Source organism: Scomber scombrus, chromosome 10 (genome assembly GCF_963691925.1).
Source record: "Scomber scombrus chromosome 10, fScoSco1.1, whole genome shotgun sequence".
Taxonomy (NCBI): Eukaryota; Metazoa; Chordata; class Actinopteri; order Scombriformes; family Scombridae; genus Scomber; species Scomber scombrus.
Genome location: NC_084979.1, coordinates 28,200,796 through 28,212,996, shown reverse-complemented (window position 1 = coordinate 28,212,996; position 12,201 = coordinate 28,200,796). Strand labels below are relative to the sequence as shown.

Here is a 12,201-nt window from a genome sequence, read left to right as displayed (position 1 = left end):
GGTATCGTCCTGCATGTTTCAACTTAAGTATTACTTCCACTGGGACTTTTTCCTGTTACCACCACTTAATTAAAGCACCTCTTAATGCTGTTAATATAATAATCAAAATTATGCAAGATAAGAGAGGTGCAGAGCTCCTTTGAACACAAACACTGAGCTTAACTGTGGCTCTTTTGAAGGGCATGGGATGGAGGGGGCAATGGGGTAAGAAGTGTAATCTTCTCCTCTTATCTTTAACAACCCCCCATCCATCCATCCATCCATCCACACACACACACACACACACACACACACACACACACACACACACACACACACACACACACACACACACACACACACACACACACACACACACATTTGCATCTGTTATCTCACAATTATCATATACATTAGTCAACACCTGTTTCGCTTAACCTCGTTTAATTAGGACCATTGAAACGTTGCGCTTGATTCACAACAATACCATCCGACGTGTAAAAGGGCAGTTTGTTATGGTTCAATCAATAAATTAACAAATAAAAAAAAAGTATTGCTGTGGGGCATAATGACAACTGTTATATTCATTTTCTTAATTGTTCACTGAGAGAACTGCAGAGAAGTTTCATTTGGTGAATGGCACAACTCTGTCTTCTTTTACGCGTGCGTAAAAAGTAGTTTCTTTGTATATTAGCGTAATTTAATGCGATTGAAATTGTTAATTCAATCCACAGAAGTAGAGATCTGTAGGTGATGAAGTGTCAGAAGCGACAGTACATGACTGGCAGGATGTTGTTAACTGAATTCAGGTCGTTTTTCTAACATCTCTGCCGATTAGTGCCAGACATGAGAAGTGTTAAAATTCGTCATCAAAAATTACATTAAACTTGTGTAAGCGCATTTGTCGTGCAAACTTAATCAAATCAAACATTGAAAACATGCAAAAGGAGGATATTTTGTCACCCTAAAGTTTGCTGGTTAGTATAATTTTAAAATATTAAACGTTTGGCTTGCTACTAATGAGCAACTTGTGTGGAGAAAAAACACGCTCTTATTAAAAGTAACAAAATGAATGATGATGCAAACCTAAAGACTCTCAATAAAAGAGATATTTGTTACATGGAGATGATGGTTAAGTTTATGAGCCTTTATTCCTCCTCTCCAAAGAAAAGGCTGCATTTGAATTGAGGTTCTCTCCAGAAGTCACTGTGTTGCGATAAGTAGCACATATTTAGCCTCTCCACCAAAACGTTAAAAGGAACAGCGGAGGGCTTCTTTGATGGGATTTGTTGCCAGTGAAAGCTGTAGGTCTTTTGAACGTAGCTGTCAGTCAATACCAGTGGGACCTCCCTCTCCCTCCCTCCCTCCCTCCCCCCCGGCACACACACGCTGGCAGCTGGGTGTATATAAATAGATCCAGGAGGTGGGATTGACACTCAAACTCGACTAGCTGGGACGCAGGAAAGATGCCCGCATCACAATCTGGATTTGCCAACTTCTTCTTGGAGAGGAACATCAGCATGCCGTCTGGATATCAGATCCCGGTGCTGGGATGCTCACCGGGTGTGCAGCAGCAGCAACAACAGCAGCAGCATCTGGCAGCAATGGCAGCTGGGGTTCCCATCGCATACACAGGACTACAGGGATATAACTTTATCCCTTATCCACACCACAGGCACATCGCACACATGGTGAGTTGGTCTTTTAAAAAGTGATTGAAATATTGCAAGAAAAGTGTTAAATTCTTGATATGTGTGTATAGTCTGATCTTAAGTAGCTGGACAACCACGAATAATTAAAAGAAAGGAAAAAAACAGGATTTTATTCTCACAAATTTAAGCTTTGTTAGTTTTAAAATGTCTAAAGCGGTTGGCTAACTTTTTGTCTAGTAGTATTTGCTCGTCATTACATTTCTATCTTTAAATAAATCCCTCCTTGAATTGTGCGCTCTGGTTCAAGGGTCGTGAACTCTGTGCGTAATTGTGCGCAACCGATACCCCTTAGCTCGCTCTTACGTTTCTTCTCTCCTTTTTCAGAGCAACAGTTTCGACTTGAAGGCCGCCTCTCCTTACCATCACGCACTCCTGGCTCGCGGGGGGGCTTTCTATTCGCCGTACCGCCCCGGAGCACCCGAGGATCCCAGTCGGGTCGCCAAAGTGGCCACACGAGAGAGCACAGGGGCGCTCAAGGCCTGGCTGAACGAGCACCTGAAGAACCCGTATCCGACCAAGGGAGAGAAAATCATGCTCGCCATCATCACTAAAATGAGCCTCACGCAGGTTTCCACCTGGTTCGCCAACGCGAGGCGACGCCTGAAGAAGGAGAACAGGGTCAGCTGGGCGTGTAAGGGGAAATCAGACGAGGAGGACGAGGAGCATGAGGGAGAGAGTGACGAAGACGAGAGCTCTCTGCAGAAATGTCATTTGGATGAGCGGGAAGATGAGGAAGAGCCTCAAGCTGACCGAGCAGACAGCGATGAGCACGTCGAGAGCGCGCTGGACAGCTCGGCACCTGTGGATGAGCACGAAGACGGAGAGATTGCACTTGTCAAGAAAGTTGAAAAGAGTGACTCTGATCACACGCCATCGGCTTTGGAGAGTAAAGACACCAGTCAAAAACCTAAAATCTGGTCCCTGGCAGAAACAGCGACCTCAGAGATTGTGAAGAAACCTCTGGACAATATTTACCATCCGGCCGGGAAACTGTGGGCCGACTGGGCTTCAAGAAACGGACTGTTTATTCCCTCATGTTATACCACTCATGAAATCCTCTGAGCGGGTATTTACACACAAATAAAAAGACATTTTCCGCATCTTTTTGCACTTTAAAATATCAAACCTCAGGGATTTTTTTCTCCTGAAGTTTGCGATGAAATGAAAACATGTTCTGAGACCAAAGACTAAACGTGTTGTGTTATTGTAAATAAATGTAGATGTATTTTTCCACCAACAACCTGTAAATTAAGTCTCCTTTGTCTAATCATGAAGAAATATTTTTGCTTAAATAAAATGCAGCATCTAGCGAAATTTTTTTGACGTGTTTTCTGGTCTGATGCAGAATTTTAACGCAATGCATTGTGTTCAATTTACGCAAATGAAGCCATATATTGAGTTTTTTCTACTAAGCATGTGGCAGTAATGTTAGATAATTTATTACATAAATAGTGTCCAACACAGAATTTTACACTTTATCCAAAAATATTCATACCACATCTATTAAACCTTTGCAAACAGGATTTCAGGCAACGTGTTGCTGGGTATTCAGGCAACGTGTTGCTGGGTAATCTCCACTTGATTTTTAACTTTCTAGACCTCAGATTTAAAAATAGAAAGGAAAAAAAAATCAGTTTCTTAAATGAAGGTAGATATCAAGTGTTTCTTTTGTCCATTTTCTCTCCACAGGTGTGCAGGGGCGGATTTAATTATTTGGAGGCCCCCGAGCAAACTCAACCACAGGCCTCCTTTGTGCTTTATTTTCACCCTTTCTCTAATAGAGGATGTTAGTGTGGCAGTGGTAGACAAAGTACTTCAACCTTTAAACTATTAATACCACATTAACAATACTTTGTTAGAGGCCCTGCATTCAAAAAATGTACTTAGGTCAAAATGCAAATGACGTATTATTAGCACAATGGGTTTATATTTATATAAGGTTTGGTCAAGGTGGAGCTTAGTTTAGCTGCTTTATATACTGCTGGATGGTTTAATCTGTCATAATGCATCATATTTTCTCTGATGATCGAATAGTTTGTGTGTTAAATCTTAATCTGTAAAGTAAATAGTAACAAGCCTTCAGATAAATGTAGAATTATAAGTAAGATAAGATAAGTGTTTCCCTCTGAAACAGAAGGAATTGAATCCCTCCGAGTAGAAATAGAGTAGAAGCAAACAGCTGCATAAAATGGAAATATTAAAGTACATGCACCTTTTAATTGTTAGTATGAAACTTGAGTAAAAGTACTTGATTACTTTTCACCATGTGGGATTAAGGATGTTGATATTCAACAGGTTTAAACAAAAAAAAACCCCAAAAACAAAATGTTATTACTCTAGTGAGGCAGGCTATTTGTAATTTAGGCTACTTGAATCATATACTGCTTATCACTTTATATTCTTACTCAACTACATTTAAAGATTAAGATTTTAAAAGCAACATTTTAAAGATGAAACTATATTTAACTACCCAGCTGTAGCAACATGAACTAAAATTATGTTAAAATTAACATTAAAATGTTGCTTATAAGGCAATTGGCCTGCAATAATAATAATACAAGTAACATAGTAAAACTTCATTTAATGCAAGTAAATCTTTAAAATGCAGGACTTTTTATATCGCAGTATTGTGACTTTAAGGATCTGAATACTTCTTCCATGAAGCAGCATGTTTTTTGGAAAAAGTGTCTTCCTGTCTTCTTCTGTCCTGAAAGCGGTTTTCTTTTCTTATATCCTGCTAGTTGACACTTTCTCTTCATTGGATGCAGTTCTTTCTTATATAACTATCATTCCTCTTTGACTGTTATTCATGAAGGTTTGGGGGGGGGGGGACACAGGGTTGGTGTTTCCATCATCTAAAAAATTAGTCAATGCAACAGGAACATTTTAGTAACTGTGGTCGTACTGTTACAGGGTTCGATGTTGTGTTGGATTGTGCATTATCATCATGAGGAGTTTCTATCTCTATCAACATGAATTAAGAGGTCGTTTTGGCTTTTAATGAGTCAGAATAGTAACACCATTTAATATGTTTCACGTCTAAACATAATAATAAATCTATAGCTGTTTGAGGCCCCTTTTAGTTTGGGGTCCCAAGTAGTTGCCTACCTTAGCCTGATGGTAAAGTCCGCCCCTGCAGGTATGAATTGTTTTTCAGATTATACATCATCAGCAGCAGCAACGACAGCAGGCTACAGGTCTGTGAAGAGGCTGGCAGAGAGATTCCTCACCATCAATCGGCCAGGTTTACATGTAAATTCAAAGGGCCGTACTTCCATTAATCCAGGGATAATGAGAAAACCCCCGGGTGCAGCAGCCCTCTTGTCTTCCCGCCTCACCTCTCCATGCAAATCCCCTCAAACAGGAACACACACAAGGCAGATTAGCTCCTATCTGAGCCCTTTTATCAGAGCAAACAGATGAATACAGTAGAATATCATGTCGTTAAACTAAAATGTTCAGAATCCTTAATAAAATTTCAGTTTTATCGCGGTGCCCTAAAGCTACTTTCTTATATTTCCTGTTTTCAGTCTTTAATGATATCATCCAGACATGAGGTAATGGAGGGACACTCATCAATAATCTGAATTTTAAGCAGTCTATAGTGAGCCTCTAGCACCCCTCTGAGGATATGAAGAGTAACTACAGCATGACTTATTTTATAGATGGACAATAAAACTCTGATGTGGTTTAAAAATCAAGTGGCATACACTTTTAATGCACTTTAAAATATACAAGATAATACACAAATATTACAGATTAACACTTTTTTCTTTTTAAATAGTGCAAATATTAACAAAAGTACCATGGATACACACACAATGGAAACACACACTGAAAAATAAACAAAAAGCTACTAAGCTAATGCCCAAAGTATTACATTACACTATACTGTTATACACTACATTACATCACATTGTTTGAAATTTTAAGGGGAAATATCTACATTTTTAGGTACAGGTGCAACATGTAGTAACAATATCCGACAGGTAGCATCACAAGTCACTACAAAACGATGAGGACTCGTGTGACAGTGTCTGTGTTTGCGATTCCTGACGAGGGAAGATATGCGATTTCCCGTTCTCCTGCCTCACTACGTTTCCGTTCTCAGTGTAGCCGTTTTCAGTTTGGCTCGGCTGGAGCTCGTTCTCCTCCGGCACGCTTCCGATATCTTCTGGTGAGAACAGAATTGTAGTCTCGGGCACGTCGCTGGTAGGATCGGCAGTTGGGAACATTATTAGTGGTTCTTCTTTGGGTGGCGGCCTTTCGACTCTTGCACACGCCTCCACGCAGTCCTTGGGGGGAAAAAAGAAAAGGATATTACAGTTTCAGTTTGGAAACGAGAAAAATGTACACATTTCAGGACATTTTTATGAATTCAAGGCAGTTTTAGTTTCTCTTAGTGATCGCTCTACGTGGGGAAACATTATCAATACAAAACCTGATTCCCATTTTTCCCCAGGTCAAAGGATTACAAACGTAAATACAACTAGATCTGAGAAACCTAAATACTAAATAGTATGTAGACCTTCATGTAGGCCATTTAAATGAATCAATGGAATATTTTAGGAAATACACTTATTGGCTTTCTTGCCTAGATTTAGCGGAGAAGATTGACATTAAAGCTAAAGACAGGAAGTAACCCGGAAACAGCTAACCTATCTGTCCAAGGCTAAAGATAAAAAACACAATGTGCATTAATTGCAATAAAGTAAAAAAAAAAACAACAACTTGTTTTTATATGTTGTTTTTTTGTCCGTATTAAATAGATAAGATGTGTTAATCAGTGAGATACTGCTAGGTGAATTTTGATATCTTCACTCAGAGCTATGCTAGATGTTTCCTGTCCTTATGCTAAGCTAAGCTAACTGTTCCCTGGCTGTAATTTTATATCTAGAATACAGACATGACAGTTGAATCAAATTTGCATATTTCCCTAAACGTCTTGCTGTCTGTAAGTGTGCCTGTGAGAAAGATCCGTAAAGAAAAAGTAACTTCATGTTGGAAGCGATATTGTAGTGGGAACAACTTATTATCCAGGAATCCCAGTAAATTATATTCTTTTCAGTGAGACTTTAAACATTAAATGCAATAATAATTTGCAGAGTTTACAGGGTATTAATTGATTACTTTAGTATATATTATGCATGAAAGAATAAACAAATTTACCTTTACCTTTTCTTTTGCAGCTCCTTTACCAAACAAAAAAGAAACACAGAGAGCACAAATTAGTACATTAAGGAAAGCATAAATTAGCAGATTAAGTGTAGTCCTGAAACTTTCAAAAGGAAAGTTTCACATTCTTTCAAGCCTGTATTAAAACAATAACTACATGTTATCTTGGTAATCATTCTTCATGTTCATACTGACTGTGAAAAGGCATGTGAGCGTTATATTAAGATAGACTTTAAAAAAAATGTGAACTAATCCTTTAACTCATACATCATTTTTTTTTATAAGAGAGAGAATTTACAGCACAGCGTACCTCTGCATAGCCAAACAACCAAAACTGCAGATGCAATCACCAAAACCAAAGCAACGACAACACAAATCACAAGTAGATGGCCCCGAGAGTTTTCAGCTGCAAGACAAGAACACATACAGACCCATTCAGTATTGTGTATTACATATTCACAATGTACATTTATCATGTCCAGTAATAAAGGATAATTAGATCATTTAGGCCTGCAGAACCCTGATTAGCTGTCATCTACAAAAGGAAATTAGTTTAATGCAAATCACTGATAAAAAAAAACACATTTGCATTTCAGCACAGGAAGGAAACACAGATGAGGAGTTCTCGGGGATGCCCTTCTTACTTTTTTACTTCTACAAAAAACAGATTGTTTAGCCATTAAAATGCAGTGGAGTCTGTAGAGAGAAACTGTAAGGAGTGTGTAGGTGAAAACTGTGAATACCACTTAAACCACAGACCAACTTGGTGAGACAATGTTCTGTCTCACCAAGATAGTTTCGTTATGAGTAAGACTTTGCATCAAACCACAAACCTGTAGGTGGCATGAGATCTAAAAGTGAAAAAAAACTTTGACAACCAGTCTTCCTACACAGCACTCACCACAGATGTTGTCAGATGACACTGTCCCGTTTGTTACAATATGGTATCCACTCTCACATCTGCAAAATAAATTCACAGTGTTAAGTGATAAGATAAGTCAAGATAAGCAGATTCAGGAGGGGGGGGGGATTAGTCCTGAAGTGTCAACACAGTAGGCAGCACTCCCTCAACATTGGTGTTAAATGATGAATGAGAATGTATTACTCTCTACCAAATCAAGTTTATTAGTCAAAACACATCATTTCAGATCGAACAAATTAAATAAAACTGACATAAGTTAGGAAGGTTTTCGGCTTACACCACAGCTTCCATGCTCCTATTCCTTAATGGTGGTGAGCCTCTGAATTCACCCATAGGTGGAGATCTTGCGCCAATTTCATCAAGCATTTGTTGAGCAAAATGTCCCCCACAGCATAGCAGAGCCACACTGCCCCTCGCTGTATGGGTCAAGCATTCAGGCCTGTACCCATGTTTTCATTTTATTTATCCCCAGTTTGAGCATGTAAACGTATTGCCTTTCAAAGCAAGGTGTCAGTCTCCTTCAACCAAACTGCTTGTTGGATCATCACAATATTATAAAAGTTACATTGCTGTTATTACATATCAGACAATTTCTGCAACTTTCAAAGACTGTAAATCTGACAAGCCCAGCTAAGTGTATGGAGGTGAGGAAGGTCTAAACTTCTCTCTTAATCTCTTTTTTCATCCTTCAAACAACTGCTTCTACCATTTTTAATTTGTACAACCAAGTGCAGAATCATGAAGGCCCTTAAGGAAAGATTGTACAAAGGTTTCTTACTCCACCTTCATGTAAAAGCTAAAAACACCTTTGCATTCAGACGGCACTCTGCAACATAACAACTTATGAACAGACATAGCAGCACTCCAAAAACACACAATCAAATCAATACTATGGCCCCAGTCTCCCATTTTACTTCTTGCTTTGTAAACCATTAATTTGAAGCACCATCTCCAGGTGTGTAGGGCAGGTACTAACTTCTGTTATCAATGGACAATAATGTCCAGCAGATACTTTTCATCAAAGCATATAAACATACATGAAGACCCACTCGGAAACTAGTATTAAACCTTAACAAAGTTGGGACGGTTTGATGGAGCCAATCACAAGACAAAACCAAACCAGAGGAAAATAATCATTATTATCATCATTATCATCATGTTGTCATCTCTATACAGTCTGAGAGAAATCTGCAGACATACTATTGAGATTGCTTGTGTGCTTTTAGAGTGCCATTATCTCAGTTCATATATAAATGTATTGAGGTTCCTTTACTTACTCTTTCCATTTCTTACAGACACCGTCCGATGATTCAATGAATGTGCCTTCGGGACATTTCTGACACACTATGTCATGTGTCTGATTACCTGAAAGCAAAGTGTGACAGCCAAAAAAAGATTCAGCACATTGCAAAAATCAATCGCTCTTTATACTAAAAAATTAAGTATTGCATCAGGAAGATATGTAGTACCTTTGTATTGAATCCGCTCTCCTGGTTTGCATGTTTTGTGCCGCAGACAGAATAAACAACCTTCCCTAGAGCAGTGGAATCCCTCAGCACACTGGCAATCGTATCTTTCAGTCTTGCTCTTCTCTTTAAAATCAAGAACCTTAAAGTTTTTATCTGAGAGAAGAAAGGACACAAGTTAAACGCTGTGCTACATCTAACAAAAGTGCATCGATACAAATCAGTTTGGTTTATCCGTCACCAGGTCTTACTTGGGTCGCAGTATGGCTGACGTTTACACTTTGGTTCAATAGTGTACGTCTCCTGATATTCATTCTCCCCACAGTTTACACACTGTGGCTCCGAACAAGTGCCTTGAGACGTCATGTAGGTCCCTGAAAAACATAGTTTTGCACCACATATAAACAGTGTATGTAGTATTATAGGCACGTGTGACTTAGAGGAATACTTTGGTATTTTGGAAAATGTGCTTATTTACTCTTTTATTGAGAGAAAGGCATCGATATCACGGGCCAGGAGACAGTTAGCTTAACTTGGTATTAACACACATCTATCTTAATAGCTAGCCTGCTCTATTTGAAGGAAAGCTACATCTTGTTTGATTAAGACGTTTTAATTTGCAGTGCTGGGAGGCAGATTTTGGACAATATAGTCTTTATCTTAAGTTAAGCCAACTGTTTCCTGGCTGTAGCCTTATATTCTCATTAAATCTCATGTCGTCCTCCCAGGTCAAATTGACCCTGTCTGTTTTGACTGTTCCTTCTTTCCTCCCTTCCTTCCGCCCTCCTTCCTTCTTTCCTTCCCTTCTTCCTTCCTTCCTTTCCTTCCTCCCTTCCTTCTTTCCGTCTGTCCTTCCTCCCTCCCTCCTTCTCTTTCTTTCCTCCCCCCTACCTTCCTCCCTTCCTTCTTTCCTCTGTCCTTCTTTCCTTCCTTCCCCCTTCCTCTTTTCCTTTCTCCCTCCCTCCCTCCCTCCACCCTTCCTTCCTTCTTTCCTCCCTCCCTCCCTCCTACCTTCCTTCCTTATTTCCTCCGTCCTTCCTTCCTCCCTCCTTTCCTTCCTTCCTTCCTTCCTCCCTCCTGTCCTTCCTTCTTCTTCCTTTCCTTCCTCCCTCCCTTCCTTCTTCCTCCCTTCCTTCCTTGACTCTAGGACAAGAGGAGGGTTAAATCTCACAAAGTGTATTTTTAACTATTATTCTAACAGCTACAGAAAACTATTCTTTTTAAAGTGCTGTGGATGTTAGGATGGGCAAAGTAGGAAACAGATGTACTCCAGAAAGACTTGTGGGCACAGTTCATGATCTGGAGGTGTGTCGGATCATGATCTGTGACTAACAAAGGACCAAAAAAAATCCTGCCCAGTTTATGACTTGTGTCTGAGGACAGAAAGGTTGTTATTTAAGTGAGTGCATATGATCGACAGTGTGCAGGATTTTTAGGATTGGGGAAAAAGAAAGTGAAAGAGAATTGGATAAAGGAAAAGAGGGATGCCAAGTGAAAGCAAAAGTACTTTTCACTTGTTGTTAATGTTTTTAGTGCCACTATTCATGTTATTTGAGGAAGACTTTAATCTATAAATGTGCTGCCTTTTACCATCGTTATCTTCTACTTACATTTGACTTGTATTACATTTGTGTTGCTGTGGGAGCAATTAAAACAGGTACTTCTAGTTTAAGGAGCACCATGTGTTAATCTTTTTAGGAACGCCTTTCTTACATGTTCTATGTCATAGGAAAGAGACTCATCCCTTTAACAAATCGTGCCATTTCAGCTATAACTAGGGTGATAATAAAAATACCTGCTCCTAGATCCTTTTTTTCATTGAACAACAAAAGCAGAGGAGGACGTTTTTTTCTGTCTTACCTGGAGCACACTTCATGCAGCACTCGCCACCCATCTCATATTGCGTTAGTGGGTCACAAGGGGGCATACCTGCAGTCACCACCTACAAAACAAGCAGTGAGACAAGCTTTATAAGGCAGTTGATCGATCATGTGTGTTGACTGACGATACTGTGCTTTCTGTGGTTTCTGTGTGGTGTTGGCAGCTTCACTTCCTCAGACCAAACATTGAGGGGTGTGCCGGAAAGTCCCAAACATTCACACTGTGAAACTCAATAACAGCCAGGTGCATGTCTTTCTTTCTTTAACAATTAATCTAGCCTATTAATATTTCAGTTTTGCTTATCAAGATTCAGACAATAGTCATACGTTTTCATCTCAAGCTTGCTGCTGCGAAGAAAACGAAAGTGAAAGTATATTTTTTAAAAAGGCGTGTGAGTCTATTCTTGCAATTTTACGGACACATTTCGACCTGAAATACTGACTTAATAATACAACAGAGAGAAAATATAGATAACACATGCTTTATATATATATATGGCTTAACTATACAATTACACAAGTAGATATAAAAAAGTAACGTCAGTGAGCCACTTTCGGTAATCACAAAAGAAGATATATCCTTATATAGCCAGATGAAATAAATGAATTAGCTACTCACCATAAAAACAGGCAGGATCATCATCAATAGCAGCAGATGCATCTTGAATAATTGTGCTGAGAAACGCGGCATTGTTGTTCTCGACTGCGAGGCGAGCTCGACTTTATGATTGTGCAGACACTGTGTCTTAACTATACTGAGTAGGAGGAGCAGGAAAGGGGGGGATTTCCGCTCGAGTATTTTCGTCAATTGACCGATTCCTCTAACTGTAAACTTAACATTGTCGTCATATTTTGGATCCTGAAATGTCCAGAAGTGGTTCAAAATGTACACAATTTACACTAGGATATGGATTTTAGTGGGCAGCTGCTTTAAAGTTCAATTAACCATCAGTGGAGGGAAGTTTAATTTTAAGCAAAATTACAATAGGGAGAGTGGGGTAAAATTAGCCATTTTTTTCAAGTTTTTTTTTTTTTTTTTAAACATTTTTCATCATTGTAATGTGTGT

At 39.2% G+C, this 12,201-nt stretch overlaps 2 protein-coding genes across 3 annotated transcripts; one reads left to right on the top strand and one right to left on the bottom strand.

The window, feature by feature from the left end:
* Positions 1-1,445: 1,445 nt before the first annotated feature.
* On the top strand, positions 1,446-2,753 carry irx7 (iroquois homeobox 7). Its single transcript, XM_062427170.1, has 2 exons — positions 1,446-1,670; positions 2,016-2,753. The coding sequence occupies exons 1-2, from the start codon at positions 1,446-1,448 to the stop codon at positions 2,751-2,753; spliced, it is 963 nt and encodes a 320-aa protein (XP_062283154.1).
* Positions 2,754-5,433: 2,680 nt separating this feature from the next.
* cd40 (CD40 molecule, TNF receptor superfamily member 5) lies at positions 5,434-11,862 on the bottom strand. Of its 2 annotated transcripts, none has more exons than XM_062427365.1 (9): positions 11,754-11,862; positions 11,115-11,196; positions 9,506-9,628; positions 9,258-9,410; positions 9,066-9,153; positions 7,768-7,826; positions 7,177-7,272; positions 6,861-6,883; positions 5,434-5,986 (listed from the first exon to the last, which is right to left on the bottom strand). In XM_062427365.1, the coding sequence occupies exons 1-9, from the start codon at positions 11,823-11,825 to the stop codon at positions 5,687-5,689; spliced, it is 996 nt and encodes a 331-aa protein (XP_062283349.1). In that variant the 5' UTR covers positions 11,826-11,862; the 3' UTR covers positions 5,434-5,686. The 2 variants fall into 2 exon arrangements, with proteins under 2 accessions (XP_062283349.1, XP_062283350.1); XM_062427366.1 differs by having other exon boundaries at positions 6,867-6,883.
* Positions 11,863-12,201: the final 339 nt, after the last annotated feature.